Below are 25,022 nucleotides of genomic sequence, written 5' to 3'. Positions count from 1 at the left end.
TTGAAGTTTGATATCCTGCAGGATAGCTATATCCAGGATGTCGGCAGTGCCGAACGTAATGAGATGAGTCGGTTCGGTGGGGCCTGCCACAACAGCGTTGCTTGATCCTAAGTAATTGTAAAGGATACAACCATTCTTGTTTGTGGTTGTACAATTCCACGCGGGATGCTTGGAATTCAGATCCCCGGCTATAATGGTGGGCTCTCTGGTGCATAAGATGGCATTTAGATCAGAGTGAAGTAGAGATTTTCGGAGAGGGTTGTAAGCTGAGTAGATTTTCAGTTTGCCAGGGGAGCTGGTGACTACTTCCACGCCTGTGATCTCAAGGTTAGTGGTTCTTAATGTAGTTTTTAATGAAGATGGCAGTGCCACCGCCTCTGTAGAGTAGGCTGTCATTTCTGTATAGGTGATAGCCCCTTATTGTAGGATTGTCTGGGGGTCTTAAATGAGTTTCACTGATTAAAATAACATCTGGTTGATACCTATATGTGAAACCTCGGAGTTCCAGAATTTTGTTTTTGAGGCCATTTGCGTTCCAAGCAACTATCTGAAAAGATGCTGGAATGAGTTTGTTACTATTCATTTATGAGAGCTGTGAGGATGACCTGCGTTTCACGAAGAAATCTTTTAGTGGAGGTTTCAGTAGGGTTTGATAGGCTGAAATTTTGAAGCATGTTTGCTAGTGAAGCCGTAATAACAGCTGTTAGATTTTTAGATGCTGTTGGTTGTTTTTGTTCCGGTATTGGTCTAATTGTACGGGTCACATCGGCATAACTTCTTGTTTGCTTTTGGGTGTCTCAATTTTTGGAGGTCTCCGATTGTGGCCGCTGAGTCTCCGGGTTTGATGCCTGTGCCTCTGTTGTTCTGATACTGTAGGAGGAGGGCTGATTGACTTCCTCCATCCGTCTGTTCTTTGGGTGCTGAGTACATCCTTTGTAATTCGCAGGATGAGGGCCACCACATTTGGCTGAGGTGGTCCTCGGCTTTGTGCAGCTATCTGTCCCCACATTTCAAACATCTATATTCTGGGCATGGCCAAACTTCTGGCACCTGTGGCACTGCCCAGAAGATGATCTTTTCCGGAGTGGTTCTGGTGTGACGATGAGACCACAAACTCTTTTTAAGTTGTAGATATCCTTGTATATTTTATGAATCTCAACTAGGGCTAATGGCATGGGAGTCTTGTCTGCTTACATTCTGCTGACCTTGACTGGAGGCAGATCCTGATAATTCAGGTCAGCAGCTATTTCTGCTGTGTCAGTGTCTTCACAGACACCACGAAGGACTACTTTTAAGCTTTTTTCGGAAAAGGTATGATACTGGATGCCTCTGTCGTCCAGTTCTTTGGTCAACCCTCTATAATCTGTCACTGTTGCTGACTGGATCTTTATGCCTTCATCCATGTTTTTGGCCTTAATGGAGCCAATGTGCAGATTGGACATTGTGGATCTTAAAGCTGCCCACTTCTGCTTTTCTCTAAGGATGATCGGAAGCACCTTTTCTTTGGGACAAATAGCGGCGTCAGAACCCTGAGAATCCTGTTCCATTTCATTATTGTCATTGTGTAGTTCTTCTGTTGTTCTTCGCTTTTTGCGTGCTCGCACTTCTACAAAGTCTGAAGGAGTAGAAGGCACTGAATCTGACTGACCTTCTGCGATAACGTCTGTGACACTTTCAGGAGGAAACGTGTCGTACAGTTTCACTTTTCCCGGGAAATTGTTAAGTAGTTCACCTATTCTTATAAATTATTTATATATCTCCTCGAATATTGTCTCATTTAGCTGTTTTTCCATGACTATCAATGTGAAGTATCTATTTAAAAAAAAAAAACACGCTTACCGTGCAGTTGTAGTCTTATCGGTACTGTTTTGGAAAGAGCACTGAATCAAAAATTGCATGATATTTAAGACACATAAAATAATAAAAGCACCACAATTCCAAAACTGACCGAGCACTGGACATCACTATCGCGCTCATCAAAATTAAAAATCCAAAGTCTTCTCTATTAAAACTTTCAGCATAGAATCAGAAGAGAAGACTGATCTTTTGCCAGCCATCATGAGGAATCCTTATAAGGACTGGCTTAAAGGGGCGAAGCAAAAATGCTTTTCATCTTCCCCGTTATCTGTAGAGGACAGTGCAGGGATAAGGTGTTATTGAGCTATTAAATTAAAGCTCTGATCATGGCAGGAGGGTAACAGCAATAGCCGAGCCTCAGTTAGAACTTCATTGGCTACAGCATTGCCATCCATTACCCTCTAAGGGTATTGGATTGAATGACTCAATCACTGCATCTCACGGTCGATTGATTCAATCTTCACCCATGAGGAATCGTTAACACTCTTATTCTTATAAATGTAAAATGTTCGATAAATAAAATGGTTTGGGTAATATTTTAGCATTTAAAAAATATTTTTAATCATTATTAGAATTATTTAAAAAGTATTTATTTTACTTTAAAATTACATTATTATTTCTTTCTCTAAATGGTATTTTATATTTTTTTGGATTTTCTATTTAAAGATAACAGGTACAGAACAGTTTGTTATATTTTATAATGCTGACTTGTTTTAAAAAAAAAATAAGGCTAGTATTTGTAAACACGATAAAGAAGTTTTCTAAAGATCTGCATATTTTCCTTTAGTTGCGTTTATTGAGTTCTTTTCTCCATTATTCGTTCTTCTTTGCAGATTGTGCACCATTCGGAGTTTTCAATATCCCATCTTGCTCACATATTTCCTCTCTTTATGTCTTCACTACATCTTTATTATCATCGAAACGAAACAGCAAAAACCGCATAAAAATCCTATTGCTCGTAAATATAAATTGGCACGACTACAGGACTCCTTGAATGAACCAGCCAGAGTTCCATTATACTTCTGGGAATCGATACCAGAAAGAATTCACCATCTGTACAAATCTCGCATTATTTGCTTAGTCACAAGCCTATCTTGCTGCAATAGCATCGCTTCCCCGACTGTCATTGCAATCTTATAGAAAACCTAGTGGTGTTTTAAGGGGTATTATCGTCTGCATTATTATTGTAAATAAGATTATTATTCCTTCAACGAACAACTGACGAGGCCTATCTCTGATGAGAGGAAAGATGCGAACAATGGTTCACTTTGTAAAGTCACATCCATATTCTAGTGTGGATCAATTCACAATCCCCTCAGGGAAAGTCAACAGCCGGAGTATAGTAGGGAAGAACGCGGTGATGCTGATGAGCGTATTAAAATATAACAAAGACACTCAGAGACAAAAATTGATGTTTTTCTTTTAAAACTGTGTGAGGAAATTTTATATTTGTTTAACATACAAAGAAATGACAGTCTTTTTTTTTGTTGTTGTCTCATTTGGTTTATATATAACCAAAGGCAATTAGGATTGTCTAATTATTATTTTTAATAGTTTTGTTACTAAAGGCGTGCTATCGCCGCATGCGAGGAGTAGTTTAAGTGAAGTACCTGATCTTGAATAATTAGCTGTCTTGCTGAATTGGCCGCGTAAACATCATGGGCTCCGTCTGTTGGGCCAAAGGAAAGGGACTTAAGATATTCATAGACTGAACAACAATATATCACTTAAGAAATTCAAAACCTTGTATTTGTAAGTGCACCGATCTCGTTCAGCTTCCTTATGAACCCACTATTAAAACACGAATCACTGTTCTGGACATCATTAAAATCGCCAATGCTAAGCAAAGGACGGTAATGTTGAGAATTCATGAAACATACACGTCCTCGCGCAAACTAAACACCCAAACACAGACACTCGTATGACGTTAGTAACTAACTCAACTCTTGTAGAACGTTTTAACAGGATTCACTTTTATCTATTATTCAATACACTCAGGGAACGATACAGTCGTCAATCCTCGACGGTGCGCTAACGAATTTATATTTAAATACAGCAGAGAGAGTCACAGGGATCTTTAAACCAGGTAGAAATGACGTGTTACAGCCTGATGAATTAAACAGCTGCGTTTTCTCCTTTTAAAGCCCACCTTAATGTACGACGGGTGCGTTCTCAGACGAATATTTGGGTGTTATGGTGGTCATTTGAACGAGACAAAAGATGTTAATGGCCATCTACGTGAAAGTTGCATGATCGCTTGTCATTATACGTTTCCCTTCCCCCACGAACAGGTGATCAACTATTGTATAGTAATGGAGGCATTGCATGCAGTGCTTAGGACCATTCACAGCACACTAGCGGGCTCTTCTACTTCGTCGAGTAGCTAAACATGTGGAGATTATTAATAACAGCTTGTTACTCGTAATAATCCGGATGAAAAATGGAAAGATGGGTTAAGAAGGGTGGTTGTACTAAACGGGAAAATTCTTTTTCTCGTAGTGTCGAAGGACATGCCTGCCCACACCTGGGATGACGTGCGTTGAGACGGAAGTAACAATTGATTGCCGTATGCTAAGAGCGACATGTTCCGTGGTTAAGTTGGTATATTTTCTCATACGATCTTAATTTAGAACCACTGACCAGAAGGTAGACTGCTTATCAATTTTCTGTTGTTTCCCGTTATGACAATACGATAGGAGCATGACATTGGAACATTGTTAGGAGCATAAATTCTCCTGCTTTATTGTTACTTAAATTTGTATCCTACTTTAGTAAATAAATCAATCTGTGTTCTAAAGTAGTATTTATTTAAACGGAAGGCAAGTAAAGTTGGTAGTAGAGTATTTACATATTAATAGCATTTTCTAGTAAATTAGCCTGCATGTAAAAACGATACAAGAGCTCACAATAAGTGAACCAAACACTAGCAAGTAGTGACTTTTTGCTTAGATAAACACAATCCGGGTATTTATTTATTTTGCTGTTATAAGTACCAGTGCTCAATATACTCCATGATGGATCTCGGGAAGAAGTATTTTGAAGATATCAACGAAAACTAACAGATAAAACTAGATAGAGAGGTAATAAGCCAGTTAACCGTAACACTATAATAAGTATAAACAAAACAGTCGAGCCTCTATTGATCTGAATTAAGAGCAAAGGATTACTCATGTATGATCGAATGCATCGGAAAATATTTGAAGAATAAAACGTGATTTTTATGCTGAGGGTGTTTCTGTCGAACCAATGCACGTGTAGGTAACATAGCAAATCACTATTTGCAGAACTTCGAATTATTATAAATTCTGATCCAGTGCCAACATTTTGTATATGCCGTGTTGTTAAAAACAGTTAGGGATATTTGAATTTCGACTCGTTTCCTATGTGACACATAAAGGAAATGCACGCCATAAATTTAGGGAACGACACCGTGATAAAATGGAACTGTGACTAAAATAGGCCACTCTATGAATGAATCGGTTTAAATCCACATGGGAGTAGCGCACGTAATTGTGAACTAGAATGACACATGTCAGATGCGTGCTATACCTTTTCCCGTGTATCATACGTGAGGCATTTTCTAAATTCTTCAGTTAAAAAAAAAGAAAGTAGAAACTTTACATGTCATGCAAGGAAGAATAACGAAAGATGAACAATAGAATTTTCTCTCGGGAGAGACTTATGGACATTGTTGCAGCCCAATAATGAAATAACCAACTCATTTTGTGTATTACAACTAATGCAGACGACAAGTAGAGTTTTTTTGTACTAAAAAAAACTTGTTATTTTAGATTAATAAAATGGGTGTTATCTTTTGATAAGACTAACGCATTGTTTAGTATTTTCTCCTTTAAGTTCTCCCGTGTTAAAGACGTGGAGAACTGTGTGCAAAGAACAAACTGTTGTAGGTGGGAGGGGAAAAAAAAGCACATTTGTTGTAACTTAATTAACTTCGAGTTTCATCAGTGGGCATGAGCCACGTCTGCCTTTATGTGTTTGACAATGCTGACGAAACTAAATACGCGGGTGTTTCTAGGCAAACATATTAAAGCTACCTCTCTTAGCAGCGTCAAGTAATTAGATTGGGAAGTGACAACCGAATTTTCGGCTTGCTGTAATGAGGAAGTGATGAAAGACATCCTCTAAAAGGGTGGAAAACTTTTAATATTTCCCGTAGTCGGTATGAGGCAAGGAAAATCAGTACTATTGTTGGCGGTGATGATGAAATGCGTTTTGAAAAACGATTTTTTATGATAAATGGCACAAATCTTCAAAGATCGATAAATGTTAATGTTTTTCTTTATTTTAATCTTTTCACGATAGACGAAGGTGGCGAGGAATTTTTTTTTAGGACTCAATGTATAACAAAGGCTAAGGTGAGTTTGTTTTCTTGATTAAATAATACGTCGTCAAGAACGAAATGGGCGAATTTCCGTATCCTATTAGTAAGATCCTCATCATTGTTTTAAGCATTCCCCCCCCCCTCGAGATATGATTATTTTAGGAAGATACGCCCTAAAGATTGTGTGCTCTGGGAGTATTGTTCGGGACGGGAGAATAAAGGGGAAGATGGGTTATACTTCAACACTCCTGTCCTTAAGGGGACGTCCACTTTCGAGATAATAATGCACGTGTGTTCATACTTTGACGAACATAAGATGAAATCGGTTATTTTTTTATTTTATTTTTTTAAATCAGATTCGTGCCGAACAGGGATGGGCCAAGTTCGACCCATCATTACGCCAAGTAATCGCAGACTAACCATCCCTATTAAAAGTTCATGGGTTCAGCGGGGATACGCGAATTGTCTAAATACAAAAATCAATCATGGCCGACCGTGACGCAGTTGAAGGACGACGGATTTATTACATACACCACCTGAGCTCAGACATTTTTATTATGTTTTCTGAGTCTTGTTGAATGAGTTGGACAATTTCAAAATGAGTCTTTTCTTTAAGAAACATAAAACGCTAGTCTCTTTCCACAGCTTCTATAGAGGAATTAGAATTCGCTGTAATAGAACTCATGTTAAATTGAAGCCGTTAGGAAGGCTCATGTAGAGTACAGGATGTCGAGACAATGCTTCCAACTCTCTTGATAAGCAGGGTACAGTATATCCCATGCACTCTAAGGAAGGGGGGGATTATCAAATAGCACGTGCTGAATATAGTTGGAAACTGTGAACTCGGAGATTCTGTTCCACGTCTACAACCTATGGAGCTGTTTTGAAAGCAAGCCGGATGTATAATTGAAATAACAGGCGACACTTTCAAATAATCTGTGGGATTTAATTTTTTTCAAAATTGAAGTATCTCAATGGTACTTGGATGCGACCTAATGGTCGCATTTGTTGAAACCTTTTTCTCTCCATAAGAATTTAACACTCAAAGAATCCTTTTAGAAATGTTTCCATCACGATTTAGATTTTTTTAACCTATTAATATGCATGAGGTTGGTGTTTAATTTCCGATTTCGTTCTTTGCCTTAATGAACAAATAGAATTACGTTCGTCGGCTTTTCAAAGACCTCGGTTCATATCATACCCTGCATGTATTCACTTGATTTCTCCACGGATTAAGTTGTTTTTTTTTTTTTTTTTCTTGCCAGAGATGTGCATTTGAATAGGTAAAAATGTGAGAGCTATTTAAATTTGTAAGAAAAGAAAAAAGTGTTCTGTATAAAATGATTTGAAAAAAAAAAGCGAATTATTTTTAGTAAGACATTTGTAACGTCATTAAAGAAAAAAACGGAAGATAAAAATCAATTAGTGCTCATTAAAATTTCGTCTTCGTTTTTTTTTTTTTTTTTTTTTGTGTGTTTAGGATTTTGAATACGGTGATGTTAAAGGAGGAATTAGTGCTATTCATGTAAATACTTATTCGACATATATGTACGCGTGTGTGAATATACATATATATATATAATGCTTTCTTTATCATCAGCCCCGTGTTCCGAATAACCTTAGGTCATCGTCGGGAAGATCTCCGAAAGCATTCTTGTGTGCTCTGGTGGGATTTCGTTTTGTAACCAGCCAGGGATCGATGGCTGCCGCAAACGAGGCTGAAGATAAGGAAGGTAATGCCGCGCTACGGATGGTACAGAACTTCCTATTTTTTTTCCGTCACTGGCCACCCAGTTCCCCCCCCCCCCTCTCTCGACTTCCCACTAGCGAAATCATCGATCAACAGCCCGACTCGTTATGATGCACATATTAATGGAACTATGGGCTTCTAAATACATGAATTCTTGGGTCCGCTAAGCGCCGGGCGAGAGTCATCTGTCGGAAGTGTGCGCGCGCGCTAGCGTCTGGCCGATGCTCGGGAGGTCGATCTCGGTTGGTGTCACAGGCGAAATTATCGACCTTTTCTTAGCTCAACACGGACTGTCTGCTTATCATGCCGTTCTCGGTGCCGTAGTGTGGGGGGGCGTGTGGAACATCGCCTTCCTAGGGGAATTCCTACGGGGGCGACATAATCCTGTTTCCGTCAAATCTCAGAGGGATGAGATTTTTCCGCGCCGTAGAATAAATAGGTGAGCGAACGGGGGAAGAAAAAAAACTCGTGCAGAAAATATTTATAAAATGTCACCGCGAATTATGAGGAAGTTCTGCAGAATTCATGAGACGGAATCTAATCAAGAAAGTACTCAAGAACTCCAAACGAACCGGGGGGGGGGGGGGGAGAGTGCGTGCCATTCTGTGACCACCGAAGTCTATTATGAAGATATTCCGTTTGTGTTTAGAGATACGCTGTTGCTGAATACAGAAACATTTCTGTGGGTTCCAATCGAAATTTAAAAAAAAAAAAAAAAAATCAAAATTTTAAGCCCAAATTCCCTAAATTGTTTAGGCAGAAAGGGATTTCATTGCGTTTTATTTCCACCATCGCCGTAGATGGAGAGATACGAGAGGGTGGCCGACAAAATTATACTCAATCCTTACTCCACTGAATATAGAATAGGTTTATAGCCTTTTGTGCATAGAATCGTTTCCTGTGAATCCCCTCCCCACTAAAAATGTACCGTCTAGGAGTCGGATCTTAATCATATCTACTTTATTTTAAGAATATATTAATGGGGAACTGAAAAACCCGGATGTGTGTAAAAAAAAAATAGGCTACTGATTGATCCACCATAAAACAATTCATAATTTTGTTTAATTGGTTGATTAAGTTAACTATTCTGTTCCTTGTTACAAAATAACATCTCCGATCAATGATTTTTCATCGTTTACTTTCGCCCTCCAACAACTTTGCCAAAAGTATAGCATCTTATGTTAACAAATTATCTAATCATTCAACCCCCCCCCCTCTAGTTCAACATCTCATCTGTGAGATTAACCAAGCCCCGTGATTGTTTGTAACGTATTATGTTATAGGTTAAAACGCTCAGTATTAAGGTATTGCCAACCTACATCTATAATTACAGTTTTTAGTAATTAGATATTAAAAACAATTTAAAAAGTTATTACACTTGTGACAAATATTAGTTCCATTATTTTTAGCGTAAGTGATCGTAAAGGACAGATCGCATGTAGTTTAAAAAAAAATAGCATTTGCACTTTTGAAAGTGATGTGCATTTACATGCAAGCCAAGAAGGGTTGCAACAAGAGAGGAACCCCAATGATCACAGCTGTGAAGGGTGAACAGGGACGAATGCTTAATGTATCGACACGGCACTAGCTGACAAAGTGTCAGGTAAAGAAGAGAAAAAAAAAAGTCGTGAAAGCCCTAACTAGACTTGCTAATACTGTAATAATACACAGTGATCATCGTATGCTGGAAATAAGGAAAATTATATTTTTACAAGTATTCTAAAATCAGTATGTCTCATGCAATTATATCCCTGTTATTTTATCAGAGCAAATAATGGAAAAGTATTTTGCGTGAATCTGTTTCTTTGCATCGCCGATGGCTGCACACAGCGAAGTATTCTGCATATTTTTGCTGCCCAGATGGCCAACGGCCGTTTTCGCTTCCCAGCTTCGGTCAATACTAAGTAACGATCGATCTTAAGGAATCTCGCGCTCACACCTGACCTAAGCTGTAAGACTTCTCGCTCATGGCCTGCGGTGCCATCCTAACAACGGCTTATATTCCATTAGATAGATCAGGGTTAGGAGTAGATGCGTGGCAACCAACTCATCCGCGACAATCTGAGTGATGCGCACTTTTTAGCTCTTCGTTTAGCTTATACGCCAAAGCAGATTTTTTAAATATCTATAATGTGTATTTTCCCCCGTAATAGAATAATTGAAGGAAAAAAAAAACACGATAATGGTCTTCCGTGTTTGTTTCTTTTTCCCCTTTCACATGTTAAATAGGAGAATAGCGATTGCATACAACGGGACCACGGTAGCCTTGGGTATAAATACCGGCTCACGGAACAGTAGTTGGCGTGTTCGATTCCCGCTACGGCGTTCTTTGGAATGTTTTCCTCTGGTTGTAGTCGTAGCGTTTCTGTGTTGAGTTAGTCGATCTCAGACCGTGGTCGCGAGGTTTTCTCCGGGTACTCCGGTTTCCCCTCGCAGGCAGAAAAATCGACCGTAGAACATGTACGTACGGCGAAGCCACAAGAATACACGGTAGCGTAGGGCAGATGGTGTTATAAAGTCCACCGTTTTTTCGGTGGGCTTTATGATACCGTCTTCCCGTGCGCGACCCTTCCCCTGTTGGCTACGGAGAAGGGTCGGTTTTGTTCCCATTTATAAAATTAGTAATGTAGCAACGCATTCCTTCCACAATAGTGAGTTATAGGGGAAAAAAATTAAGGTACCCACCCCTCATAAAAAAATTTGACAATTTTTTTTTTACTCCCATAATAAATATTTCCTACAGTAGGATCCATTCCTCTTAACAGATGGCGGGCCAGTCGATATTGCATAAGCAACAGTTGTATTTACTAACCAAACACATCTTCTCATTATGTTTGCTCTACAAAAATAATGGGGAAAAAAAAGTAATAATCATTTAATATTACAGATTTTTTATCACAAAGAAAAATTCTTCGGGATAGTATCTTCTACTAAAAGCAGTAAAGAAATCAATGATCACTATGCATTGCAATTTATTCTTTGTATCTTCTGAAAGGCATCATCTAAACATTGCGAAGTCCTTGACCTCTTTCCAGCGGGCAGCTGTGTTATCTTCTCTTTTGCAACCAACACTTCCTGTTGATATCCACTTCTGTGAAGTTCAGTAAATATCACTCGCAACCAAACCATTTGGCCTGACTGCGAAACCCCTTAAGATATAAGTCAAGGTGAGTTGCGCCATTTAGGGCAGCACGATACACAAAATATCAGTTTATTTCCTGTTGTGTATCTCCAAAAATCCAAGTTTGTTTTACCTTTGGGCGATAGGAACGTCGGGCTTTAAAGATAACACATAAATAGAAGCGCAAAGAGTTCTGTAAGCCGTGATACGAAAGATTAGCATCTCATGATTACTCTTTAACGATTTAAACACTGCCCCCCCCCCACCTTGTCAAATTGATTTGTTCGGAACATGTTTCTGTGTATGTTGTTAAGCACATTTTTGCCATCCTTTGTTTGAAATAAAATACCACAGTTGCAAAAGTGCACTTAACCATTGTCTCTCTCTCTCTCTTTTATTTTTTTTTTGTCGTGGCTTTATGACAGTCAGTATAAAGTTTATCGTTCTTGCTGCATATGTGCCTATTATAATTTCAGTATGTTTGCGAACATACATTTAAAAACGCGGGTCATCTTATAAAGATATAATCGTAAAACTTGGATCCCAATGTTGGGTGAAACATTCGCGACGAAAAGAATGGCGCTTATGAAATATGACTCTCGTACCCAGATGAGGTAATAAAAAGACTGTAATTGCATTCCATTTTATTGAATGAAAGATATTTGATTGGCTTCTTTTTTAAAGAGAAATTCTGTATGTAGTTTAACTGAACTATCCTTTATGTGTTTCTAGAAGCTATCAAATATTAATTTTAATACTTTTAGACCCATACGAGTAAGAATATAATACAATATAGGTTGATGTGTTTTATATTCACTGAATGATCTCATTTCTGCTAAAAAGTTTCAAACTGATAAACAACAGCAGATATAAAAGAAATAGTCAGTCATTTGAAAAGGGATATATTTAGCTATGATGAGACATACTCGACCTTCAAATGCAAACAACAATTAGCAGTATGGATAACTACATTAATGAATCAGAAAAAGTGATGTCAAGTCCTTGCCTTCTTATGGTGTCACTTTGTTATGAATCCGAAACGTTTGGCTTAAATCACAGCCAGGTATGATTATATGCAGTGGTGTAGCTGGAGCTTTTGCCACCTCTCTCAGTATACTACAAAAAAGTCAAAACGATGTATAGGGGAAATAAACTAAAACGCTATGTTTATTTTTGAAGTAAAACTTTATTTCTTGCTTTTCTGTTGGCGAAGTCTATTTCATAGTAATGTAGATAATTCTTAATCAATTTTATTTAGAACAACTCCTCTCACAACTAGCCACACTTACAGTAATACAATATTTGGAAATGAGCTCTCGAGACTGTATTTTATTTTACAGTTAATTCTAAAAGTTCAAAGTGCCGCGAGGGAAAACGTAGTGTAAATGAATCAATCAGGTGACATTGAAGATGGCTGAGAGGACCTGTGCTCACTACTTGAAGCCAACGACCAGACGCATAAATGTGCAGGTAATGCAAAAGCTTTTATGGAACGAAGTAAGCCTATGTAAGCACATTTACAAATGACTGGGGGTTTGGACGAAAAAGCTAAGCTCATGTTTGATAATACGTCAAGCTATATATATATATATATACAAGTGTAATGTATACGCAGCGCGTACTTGAAATATACACGCAAGTTTAAATTACCATTTTTAATTTTAAGTGGATATAGATTATATGAGTGAAATGAACTGTACCACCAATCACAGATTTACTTATTGTGGCTTTTACAACTGCGTTGTAAATGTATGGAAAATGTCTGTTGGTTTGTTTACCAAGTTGAATTTCAAACTAATTTTCTTTTGCTTAACATTTAAATGATTACTTTCTTATTAAATTTCAGGATCTTCTTAGAAAAGCCTGCTCCTGTCACCAAATGTTTGTGGAAAATAATAAATCAATTGTAATTATTAAAAATCTTTAAAGTATCAGAATAAAGAAAATTAAACTGATTTGTGGTCATTTTTGTACGAAACTCACGTCTCACTATACCTTAACACATCCATTGATGACAATTAAATTATCCTTGTCGTGAAAGCAATATATTTGCTATTACTGGTTATCAGAAGAACCCGTAACAACTTTCTTTGGATGGAATCATCTCACTCCTGAAGAGATGGACTGGATTAACAGGAACAGATTGTAATGATACTGAATGCATTTAGAGTTACAATGCAAGAAAATATATTGCTGTCTTATCCCCCAACTACTCATTCTCTAAAGAAATAACAATCTAAACACTTCTGTTATTTGCTGATCTTATAAAGGTTCTATTTAATCCTTATACAAAACTGTTGTACTCTAAAAGACACTTCTTTTCGCATAGAAATATATAATGAATGAGATATTTTTCAATACGTATGGGCATCATCCCCCAACCATAAGGATAATAGCTAATAAAATCCTTATGCCATCTTCTTTTAACATAATTGAAGAAGGAAGTAGATTTATTTGAATAAAAACAGAAAGATCATTTCAACGAAAGTATAATGAATCTACTTTGAAAAGATACAATTAAGAGATGACGACATTAGGAAAATACTTGGAATTTATACAATAAATGTAAGAGATTATACTCAAAGACCAATAGAACTAAGTATAGTAATACTTGTATATAAAAAAGGGAAAATAAAATGCAACTGAAGGGGCTTTGGTTTATAGATTATGAAAAACAACATCATGTAAACACAAAGATCAATTAGAACAGATAAATACTTTCAATTATCTTAGATATGAAAGAGAAAAAAACAATGTACAATACTTTGGCAGTGAAATAGCACTCATGAGAAAAACTACGAAATTGGAAAGAGAAGACAAGATGGGCATTAGATGATAATGAAACTGGAACAGACCAATATGATCTATAGCAGTAATTGGTGTTATGATTTATTATATTGAAATAAATAAAAATCGTAATTTTGTTTTAATTTAGATACATTAAAAGCATTCACAATTGATACCGATAATCCATGACAGTTATTAAATCAAAGAACAAACATCGCACCAAAAACGTAAGACAGACAAGAAGATAAATAATACCCTTTTTTTTTACGATTAGAATGTTCCTTTTAAATTAGTAGCGAATTTGGAAAAATCACGTGCAATTATTTTCCTAACCTTTAATCATGAGCAAAAAAGAAACAGAAGTGTGAAAATGAGAAAGGCAAGGCTGCTTCAAGGTTCATCATGCATGCACTCGAAATCAAAGTATTGCAATGATTGAATTAGAGAGATTTCTTTCTACATGGATCGAAGATTGTAACCAAAAACGGATCACGTTAAAACACTAGTCTTATTAACTTAAAAGGATTGTCTCTTTATAACCTGGAATAGAAGAATTCGACGTTGGTGCTGGTGATTTGAGCGTTTCAAAAAGAGAAATAGCCTACATAATGTTCAGATAAGAAGATATCCAGAGATTTTGAAGAACATTTGTGTAAGAAAGGGACTATTGTGATCAACAAATATTTAATCGATGAAACCGACCTTTTTTTTTTTTGGAAGCGAATGCCTTCCAAGACTTTTCTGGCCAAATCAGAAAAATATCAGCCCAGTTATAAAGTCACAAAGACGAATGAAATTACTGCTAGCAATATGCGAGCCGTTTGGAAGCACATTGTGCAAATGACTTTAGAGCCTTTCCAAATTAATCAAAGTTAATTAAATTTCATTCTGAGAAACTGGGTGATTCCGACCTGCTACATTTAGATGCACAGCGGGAAGATCCTGAAAAAAATTTAATCACTGGCAAGTCCAAATATGTTTCACACAAACAATTTTTGTACAATCGAAGTTTTTAAGCAGCAATGCTTACAGGCTGACCCTGATGAAGACAGAAGTAATACAATAGGTAATAGAGCCGTACCGTCAGTTTTAAAAAGAATGGCCTCCAAACTACGTTAGTTCAATTATTTGGTTTTCCTTTAACTAGGCCCTGAGACAAACCTTAATTCTCTTGTAAAAAAAAAAAAATCTGAGGAACGAATTATAATTTTCGATTAATGCGCCTGTTTTAAAGAACGCACTAATCGAGGGGTTGCTGTATTGCTTGATATAATTCCCCCATTAACACTATATAACTGTAGCGTTTTGAATAGCTTCTTCTTCTGGCACCCTGTCATATGCCTTTTCCAGATCTACAGATCTTTGTTATATTCACATTATTTCTGAAAGCCTGAATCCAAGCTTCTCTTCCACATCCTTCTCAATATCTTTCAAGGAATACTCTGTAAATTCACCCATCTATAGGTGCCATGACAGCTCTACTCCAATCATCATCCGGAATTCGTCCTTCTGAACTATGCAGTGCAGCCACTGTATTACTTTTCATACCTCCATACTTCAGCATTTCTGGTCGAATATCATCTACTCCGGCTGCCTTTCCACATTTCAGGCTTTTGCTACTTCAAGTATGGATATGCACTTGGTCAGTGTTTGTTTCATTTAGCAGTTTTTCAAAGTAATTACTCCATACTTCAAGGATATCCTTTTCTCCTGTTTTCATGTCACCTTTATCATCTCTAACTCCTTTTACGGCATTCTTTCCTCCATTTCTAAGCTTCCTCAACAACCTCCAGAATATCTTACCACCTTCTTGATATTTATTTTCTATGTTCTTGCCAAAGTCCTCCCATGACTTTTGTTTAGCTTTCTTACATTTGTTTCTGTATTCTCTAAGAGCACAAGCAGACTTATTTGCCAAGAACTTTTGATATACTTTCTTCTTTAACTTCCTGTGTCCACCATGGAGTTCTGATTTTTCTATCCTTGCAGACAACTTCACCACATGCCTCTCTGGCTGAATCAATCCGGGTTTGGTTCCTGTTCTCAAACTCTTTCATTTTTTCTTCAATAATCTTTGTATATGTTAGTCTACAGTTCACATCTGAGAGCTGCTCAACTTTTATTCGCTTTAAAACTTTCTTACATGTTATTCTTTTCAATATGAAATTCAATTTTATCCTGCTCAAGACTAAATAGTGATCACTTCCAATTTCAAATCCTCTGTACACTCTGGTGTCCTGCACCAGGGAGAAAACATCATTATCAACAATAACATAGTCAATGAGACTTTTCTTATTCTTTGCCTCTTCTCTCCATGTGAATTTGTGTACATTTTTATGTTGGAACATGGTGTTAGTAATAACCAGTCCATGTCCTGAGCAGAAATCCAACAGGTATTTGCCATTATTATTAGCTTTGTTATTTTCTCCAAATTTTCCCAAAATATTTTTGTATGACTGACAATCATTTCCTACTCTGTTATTTAGATCCCCAACTTTTCCTTTTCATTGTGTTAGTTGCTTTTTTTCTAAAGCATCAAAAAATTCCTCCACTTCTACCTTAGTGGGACCATAGGCACAAATAAGTCTCATTGTCATTGCCTGAATATAACATTTTGTATTTACTGCTCAGAAAGATCTCACCAGTTTTTGTCTTTTTTTTTTTTTTTTTTTTTTTTTTTTTTTTTTTGCTTCAGTCACCCCTATTATGTCGATCTGGTATTGTCCAATTTCTCAGCTGGCTTCTTATGTTGAGTTGGAGTGTGTTTTAGAATTTGTTCCAGTAGCTAACTTTTCGCTGTTTGCCCTGATTCTCTGGCGAAAACAACGGGGGGGGGGGGAGTCTTGTTTATCCGGGCGACACCCCCAGCTGTCATGTTGTACCATCATTTTATATTTTGGTTTAAACCAATAAGAATACAATTTGGGCGGCTAAATCTCAAATTTCCAGCCCCGTCGTCTGTTCATTATCCAAGTAGATACCCAACAGGGTGCACCACGAGAAGGTGAAGATTGGGCATTAAGTCTGAAGCCCTAGTCGGTTCTCCGCATTCCTTTTAAGACTACGTGGAAGTCTCCTCTCAGTTATACAGCTTTGACCCTTAAGCACCCCTGTCGTGAATTTCATGATCGTTAAAATACGAGAACAGATAAAACAAAATAGGAGGGTTTTCGCTGCTTGTATGAACAGCAAATCCCTTTTAAATAATTCAGACACATTAAAAATATATGCTGTTTTCTTTGTCAAGTGGAAAGTTCAAATATAGTTCGTTTTAATATGTAAATCAAGCACTAGTCCTGTCACATCTATACAAATACGTTAGTCGTATCGAAAAACATGTTTAGAGAGTTTAATCTACTACATAGAAATCAATATCATCTTCGGGTATTGTTGTCCATCTGATAAATGAGATTAGATGAGATAATTACGTAGGGAAAAAAACCCGTTATTCTATTTTTAATCCACTTGTCGACTTCATATCACTTTGACGTACACGCAAAGCAATCGGGGAGTAGATTGTTCCTTCCTAGGGACTGTTCGTAATTTATTCTCCCTTGTTAAATATTCATAACCGGTCAGGATACATAACTGAATTGAGAAGTTCCAACTCTCTCTACTGAACACGTATGCGACTAAATGTTGGAAAGAAAGACATAAAAAAGCCCCCCCCCCCTCTTTCAGTTGACTGCATGTTAATTGCGAAAACACGAACTTTTCCAGCACGCACCGTTATTCTCAGATTTCGTTAGCTTTCCAGCAATGTTGACAATTGCTGGAGTAAGGCACAAGCTAACACTTGTTTGTTAAAATAGCTTTCTGCCTCACAAATTATTCGCTAGAAGCTAATTTGTCGCTTAAAAAAATATATATATATATATATATGCCGAGTTGTACATTTGTAGCCTTTTGTCATAGTCAAAAGCAGGTATTTCTTAACACCGCTTTTTATACTTACTATAAACATTATATATTCATAAACCTTTTTTTAATCGAAATTTTTAAATATTTAAATTATTTATTTTGTTTTATTATATATCTAATCTTCATCTTTTTTTAATTTAAATATGACTTAAAATTAAACAATGCCTGTCCTTAGTATTATTTGACCCGCCGAATGTTAAAAAAATTCCAATTTAAATATATAATTTTATTGAATATTAAAGAAAATAATAAAATTCCTCATAAAATTAAAATTTTTATTGATTTTTAAATTATATAGTAAGATATGATAATACACCTTATTATTATTAATAACATAAGAGTATATATTTAAATCTAGCATTATTAAATCTCAATGGGATTGGAGAATCAATCGACCATGAGATGGCAATGCTGAACCAGTGAAGTTTAACTGAGGTTCGGCTGTTGCTGTTACCCCCTTGGGTGATGAGATTCGAGAGTTTTTGAGTTCGCTCTTTTAAGGTTTTTGCCTTAAGGGAGCAATTTGAGTCTCCGGGGAGAGTGTTCTCCGTCACGGCCCGCTGAGGGGCTTTGTCGGTGAATTAAATTATTTTCCTCGGAATTTGAGCGGTTCGGCTCGGTGGTGGCGTGTGGGTGGAAGGCCATCACTGAGTGGAGCCAACGCTGAGATGGACGGTCCTTCGCCCACGAATGAGTGGCCTAAGGATCGTCCGAATTTTTAGAGACGGCTTTACCTTTAAATAAATATGGCAATGCTGAACCAGTGAAGTTTAACTGAGGTTCGGCTGTTGCTGTTATCCTGGGTAAATGAGTTCGCTCTCTTAGGTTTTGCCCTAAGGAAGCAATTGAGTTACCGGGGAAAGTGTTCTCCGGCACGGCCCGCTGAGGGGTACTTGCCGGTGAATTATTTTCTTCGGAATGAGCGGTTCTGCTCGGTACTCGAGTTTCACTGAGTAGAACCAACGCGGAGATTTGGACGGTCTTTCGCCCACGAATGAGTGGCCTAGAGATCTGATATATATTTTTGAGATATCACCTTTACTTACACATACGGTGATTGATTCATTCAATCCAATACCCTTGGAGGGTAATGGATAATGGATAGCAATGCTGTAGCTAATGAAGCTCTAACTGAGGCTCGGCTATTGCTGTTACCCTCCTGCCATGATCAGAGCTTTAATAATAGCTCAATAACCTTATCCCTACACTGTCCGCTACAGATAACGGGAATATGAAAAGCATTCTTGCTTCGCCCCTTTAAGCCAGTCCTTATAATATAAATCTCAATGGATGGTATTGAACAATCGACCGTGAGATGCGGTGATTGATTCATTCAATCCAATACCCTTCGAGGGTAATGGATGGGAATGCTGTAGCCAATGAAGTTCTAACTGAGGCTCAGCTATTGCTGTTACTCCCCTGCCATGATCAGAGCTTCAATTACTCAATAACACCTTATCCCTACACTGTCCTCTACAGATAACGGGGAATATGAAAAGCATTCTTGCTTCGCCCCTTTAAGCCAGTCCTTATAAGGACTATAAGGTGAAATCTCAATTTAGTTTGGTTTAAATAGGGAACATAAAAATGAGTTTACTTTAATTTTGAAGAATTTTAGTTTACCATAACTTCGCATAATTATATCGTCATTTTCGAATGAGTATTGACATATCGCAGCTTCGTTGCTAACTTGACGACTTTTAACGGGTTGCTACTTCGCATTTGAAGTGTCGTAACAAATCCTGTTAACAAGAACAAAGGAGATGAAAATAAAAGCCCTTAAAGGAATCTCGGACAAACCTTTAGGGACTATTACATCGGGTCCTTTGTAATTAATCTTTCGTTTCTCTTACTCCGCAATTGTAATTCGCTAATTAAACTTCAATGTTTGATTTGAGAACAGTCAAATTTATCTTCTAATTTCTGTCGTTCATAATGAAGTCACGAAGTCTCGCAGAGAGCACATTGTTACTCTTTAGTGACAGCAAGTAATCAGCGATCTCGCGTGATACTCTGCGTAGCTAACATTATTAGCTTCCATTATTGTGAACGAACAATGTTTACATTGTTGCCTTGAAACAGAAGTTTTGCATTGTGATTTAACTTGGTACCTTTTATATGCGCAAATGTTGGTGGAAATCAATGAAGAAGCACGTTAATAACAAACGCATGCTTTTACATATGGGAGAATACGAAGAATGTCAACACGGGAAATATTACCAATGTTGTGTTTTTAACTTAACGCAAGTTAAGCTAATAGTTTTTTTTTTCCATTTTTTCACCACAGGATTTGAACCTGCTGCCGACTTACTCAGCCAAGTTCAAAGAAGGAAGGAAAATTAGATTCTTTGACCTATGCATCTAAACCGCAGAGTGATGGACAACTGTTGTACGTGTGTTAACAGAATCAGATGTGTGTATTGAGGGGGTGGGTACATTCATTGATGCTAATTCCGGTGTCCGTGGATATTTGTAGAAAATTTAAACATCAGAAAAGCATCAAGTAAATTGGGGTTATTGGGTCATTGACAAACCTGACAACTCTTCTGTACCGAATCTTAGAGCCACCACTTGTTAAAACAGTATTCAATTTCTATACAGAGATAGAGCAATGTAGCGCTTCTATTCTAAGACAGGGATATTGCTGGTTAGAGAAATCTCATCTTATGTATTGGTTCTAAATAAATAAGGATTAAGTTTTATTAAAAACTATCCGAACTCTATTGAAATATGATTTGGAAATCCGAATTTACGACTATAAAAGCTGATATTCTTGAAGTTTAGGTGATTTCCATAGTGCAAACATATGATCAGTGAACTTGAGAAGGTAACTGATGTATGTATAAAGAAGAGGGTACATGAAAGACCACAGCCCTGTGGAACTCCAGCATTAGGCGCATAGTTTGAGGATAAAGATCCAACCGCATTAAAAATATGCATCCAGTCAGGAAACTGAAACCCAGAGGCGTAGTGAGGCTGTGGCCCCGGCCATAGGCGCAAAAATTCCTCACTACGTCTCTGCCGAAACCCAACTAACGCCACTGGAAGAGAAAAAAAAGGCAACATACAAGGGGAGTTAACCTAGCACACTAATCCTTGCTATAATCGGAAATATCATCAGGGACTTTTGAGTATTCAGTTTGGATAAGTTCTGATATCTCTTCCAAGCGAAATATCACATGCTTGAAATGGAACAAAAAGTAAGAAGCGAAGAGATGTTTGTAAAAAATAAATATTTCTTCCCCATTGCACTTTAACTTTTCCCTCATTCTTAAGCCACAGTTCTCCAAGGTTGTATAAAAGAGATTGAAGCCGTGTTGGACAAAAGTATGGCCAGCAGCGGTCATAACTTGTCCAGCTTTGGAAAGCGACCAGAAAGCACACCACTTCGATATGATGCACGTTTCCCGCTTTAAACCTTTTTTGATTCAGTTTTGGATGTGCAGACAGTTCAACTGTGGTATTTCAAGATTTGATATAAACAGAAAACGGAAGTTTTGATGAAAGTCAATTGCAATGTGTCCGATTCTTCTCTTGTACAACCTTGGCGAACCAAGGCGTAAATAAAGACGCAAAAATTTAAAGTGGAATAGGGGAGAAAATGTTTATTTTTTCATTTTATTTACTTAGTAATGCTTGGATCAGAAAATTGAAAACCAATGAAATAAGATACAATGGATTGAAATCTTTGATTGCTTTATCCGTGCAGTGGGTGTGGTGAATTATTAAATTCAGCAAGGGGGATTAACTATTGGAGTTTGTTGGAATAATGCTCGAGAGAACTAGTCTCATGAAAGCAATGAGTGATGATTGTCAATTGCGGGGATTTCACTGTCGGTTTGCTTCTTGTGCAAGGAGAAAATCCTTATAAATGTTCGATTGTAACTCAGGTTTTTGCCTCGACGGACATGACTCAAATAGTATGCTAAAAGATAAAATCGAAATTTTTAAATGTAAATTCGAAGAAACCGGGACTTAACAGATAGGAATGAATATTAATTTACACCGAATTTCAAACAAAAAAAATTGCAAGAACTCCCCGTATCAAATACTTCATAAGAGTGCATGTTTCAAAATATCATCTTAAAACCTCACTTCAAGACGATCTGTAGCGATTACATTTGGATATACTCACCGTAAATGATGTAGGTTTCCGTTATTCTGTCTACTTTGGTCCAGAATACCTCAGGACACCTTCCATGGTGGAGAATGTCAAGACGGGTGCAAGCGATTATCTCGGTCAACAGAGGTGCAACATACTCATAGTTGGGTAGTCATATGGTTCGCTAGTGTATGTATACAATAAAAATAAAGAAGCCGAAACTGCTTACCGTTCTGTCTCCAAGTTGCCTTATCCGGCAATGTAGATACGCTGTTTTTCCCAGTTGGGCTGTGACATTTCTCTCTGTACTGTTATCGAAATATGGTCTATAATGGGGGTCGTCCCAGTAGGAATTAGGTCTAGACGGTGGCTCCACTTTGGATCCTCCAAAACTTCGTTCTGTCCTTACTAAAACATCGGAACTGACTTCGATCCCTTCATAAAACAAACAAGAAAAGTTTCGAAATTAATATTACACACCCGAATTAGTTAATCTTAAGATAAAAAATGTAATTAAGTATGTTTACATTGAAACAAATAATGTCAACGTTCTCAATACAGAACGGCTACTTGTCATCCCTATTGGGATATTTAAACGCTACATTTAGATAGCAAGAGGCCACTGAAGTGAAAGGATACACACAAGACTGACTGAATACAAAATTCACCTAATTAAGTTAACCACTCATAGTTATGCAGCGGTTTATGTCTGTGAAGTTCCCAAAGTTTTAATTAATGACGAATAGAACATTGATGTAATCTCCAAGATACTGCCGAAATGTCACATAGCGGGCCTTGAAGTATCTCATTTGTGTATATCAGGAAACCTGTTTATTGAATACGGCGAATGTCGTTCGTATACCCGTAATTGGCAGTAGATTAGTGCAAGCAAGGATCCTGCATTGCAACACAACACTTGGTTGCCGTATGGCATACGTAACTGAGCTATAGTTGGTATTTACCATTATTGTGCTTGTTTGATTAAAAAAAATACTTGGAATGCTACCTACACATTATTGTAAATCTCATCTCAACAATTGGAACGATTTTCTAATTGTATATACACATTATTGTTGCTTCCTATCTATTTCCAACAATACAAGAAAAAGCCGAAGGCAGTGCAGTGTGACGTCACTGCTGTTGTCAGAAGAGGTTACACGTAGCCATCTCCTTCGTTTGAAGAAATTATTGCCGACTGGGCCTGTGGCAGTGACGGAGTGTTGACTTCAATGCGTATGTTGTTCCACTCTGTATCTCGACGAAACAATACAAAGCACCGTAAAAACGACTTCCGGCAATGTTCTTGAGAACCAGGACAAGCGGTTGGTGACCTTTTATTTTTCTTCACTTAGACACAAATATTACTTTAGATGACTGTAACGAAAGATAAGAAGCCTGGCGACATGAAAAACAAAAAAAAAAAAAAACGACATATAAAGAAATTGCAGTTAGCATTAAATTAGAATGAAAAACATCGCAATTGAAGTTTCGAAATCCAATGAGGAACTTATCATTGTGACGTAATAATAAAAGACCGCGTCTATTCTGTAAAATGTTTATTGTTGCAGCAACAGGACGTGTTAAAATCGACTGTGTTATATAAAAACAAATCGGATTAAAGAGAGTTAACGCACACGTTCGACTCTATTTTGTGGCAGTTTAAAATTTTCTCAGTACTATTTAAACTGCCATTTTAGACACAGCTCAAGTGAACAGGAGACTAAATTCACATATGAGCACTCTGAAATGCAAATAAGCCGTATCGTTTCAGACACAAATTGGCTTAGTGCAGCATATAACGTGACATATCTTGATATGCATGAGACAAACCGTTCTTGTTACTTAATCGCCAGCAACTGTCGGCTGTCATGGCAGCCGGTTGCAAGGGAGAAAGAAGACCGGTTCATGGATGGAGGAGCATATATCATGCAGCAGCTGGCTGTGACGACTAGGGCCCATTACACTGGATTCCTGCCGTCTTTTAAGCAGCCCGATAGCCAGGGCAGATGTAGTATTTATGACAAAATGAGACTGATGGTGCGGGGAATTAGCATATATTGATTTCTGAAGCAGAACAAAACTTCTTCGGAGACTTCACTCGCGATCTTACGAAAAAATATCTAACGTTGTTTTTAATGGCGATTTAAACTACCTGATTTTTTTATATATTTTTACGGTTGGTTTGGCAGCAGTGGAGTATTTTGTATCTACCGATGCGGAACAGCTTCCAAAAAAAATCTTTCCAAGAAGACTTGTGTTGTGATTAAAATAAAACCGTTCGTATTCATTTAAATAGCAAATAAAATTACGAATATTTACCATATGGCTGACCTGACCTTTAGAATAATACGTACAAAAACGATATACGTAGGCTGTTCAATAATTAATAAGACTATATTTATACAGAAAACAGACCTTTAATCGTCATAATTTACATGGTCTTTTTCGAAGCAACTACCATGAGACACGATGCATTTGTCCCAACGTTGCGTCCACTTCTTAAACACATGTGAGAGTCCGTTTTTTGAGAGTTCTTTCAAAACCGCCTCCGCAGCTTTTTACACATGCCTTGTTGCTTTCGAAATAGCGGCCTCTTAGTGGTTTCTTGAGCTGAGGAAACGGCCAGAAATTGCACGGTGCGAGATCAGGATTGTATGGAGGGTGTGGTAGGATATCTGTGTTGTTGTTCTGCAAAACGTCCACTACAAAACCAGCAATATGTGGCCTTGCATTATCGTGATGCAATAAGAAGCCATTCTTCAGAAATGGACGCATCCTTTTGACGTGCTTGATGATAATCGCTGCTGTGTTGATCATTGTCTCTGTGATGGACGTTGAAGGTCTTCTCTCACGTTCAAGATCTTCCACATTTTGCCTTTCTTCCTTAAAAGTTTTATGCCAGCGAAAAACACTTGCCCTCGACATTGCTTCATCGTGGAAAGCTTCGCGTATCACTTTAAAAGTGTCCGATGCCGATTTTTGCAAACGCACACAAAATTGAATCGCATAACGCTGTTCCAAGGACGCTTCCATTTCGAAGACTGGTTGTGCCTCGTAGGCGCTCCGAAACCAGCTTGCGTTTAGTCACGTGACACGCTGACACATCAGCCCGTATACGCCATCTATCAACCTCTTTTGTTAA

The 25,022-nt window shown here is 37.5% G+C and overlaps 1 protein-coding gene across 1 annotated transcript in view; it reads right to left on the bottom strand.

Moving 5' to 3' along the window:
• LOC150099818 (V-set and immunoglobulin domain-containing protein 10-like) overlaps positions 1–25,022 on the bottom strand; it is a 129,002-nt gene that overhangs the window by 78,731 nt on the left and 25,249 nt on the right. The window contains exon 2 of the mRNA XM_090403496.1: positions 22,110–22,315. Coding sequence (XP_090259622.1) covers positions 22,110–22,315 — 206 coding nt within the window. The remainder of the gene's footprint in view (positions 1–22,109; positions 22,316–25,022) is intronic.

Source organism: Typopeltis vanoorti, chromosome 14, assembly GCF_054136105.1.
Source record: "Typopeltis vanoorti isolate ZY-2024b chromosome 14, IOZ_Tvanoo_1.0, whole genome shotgun sequence".
Taxonomy (NCBI): domain Eukaryota; kingdom Metazoa; phylum Arthropoda; class Arachnida; order Uropygi; family Thelyphonidae; genus Typopeltis; species Typopeltis vanoorti.
The sequence above is the reverse complement of the archived record's forward strand: the minus strand, read 5'-3'. Positions and strand labels throughout refer to the sequence as shown.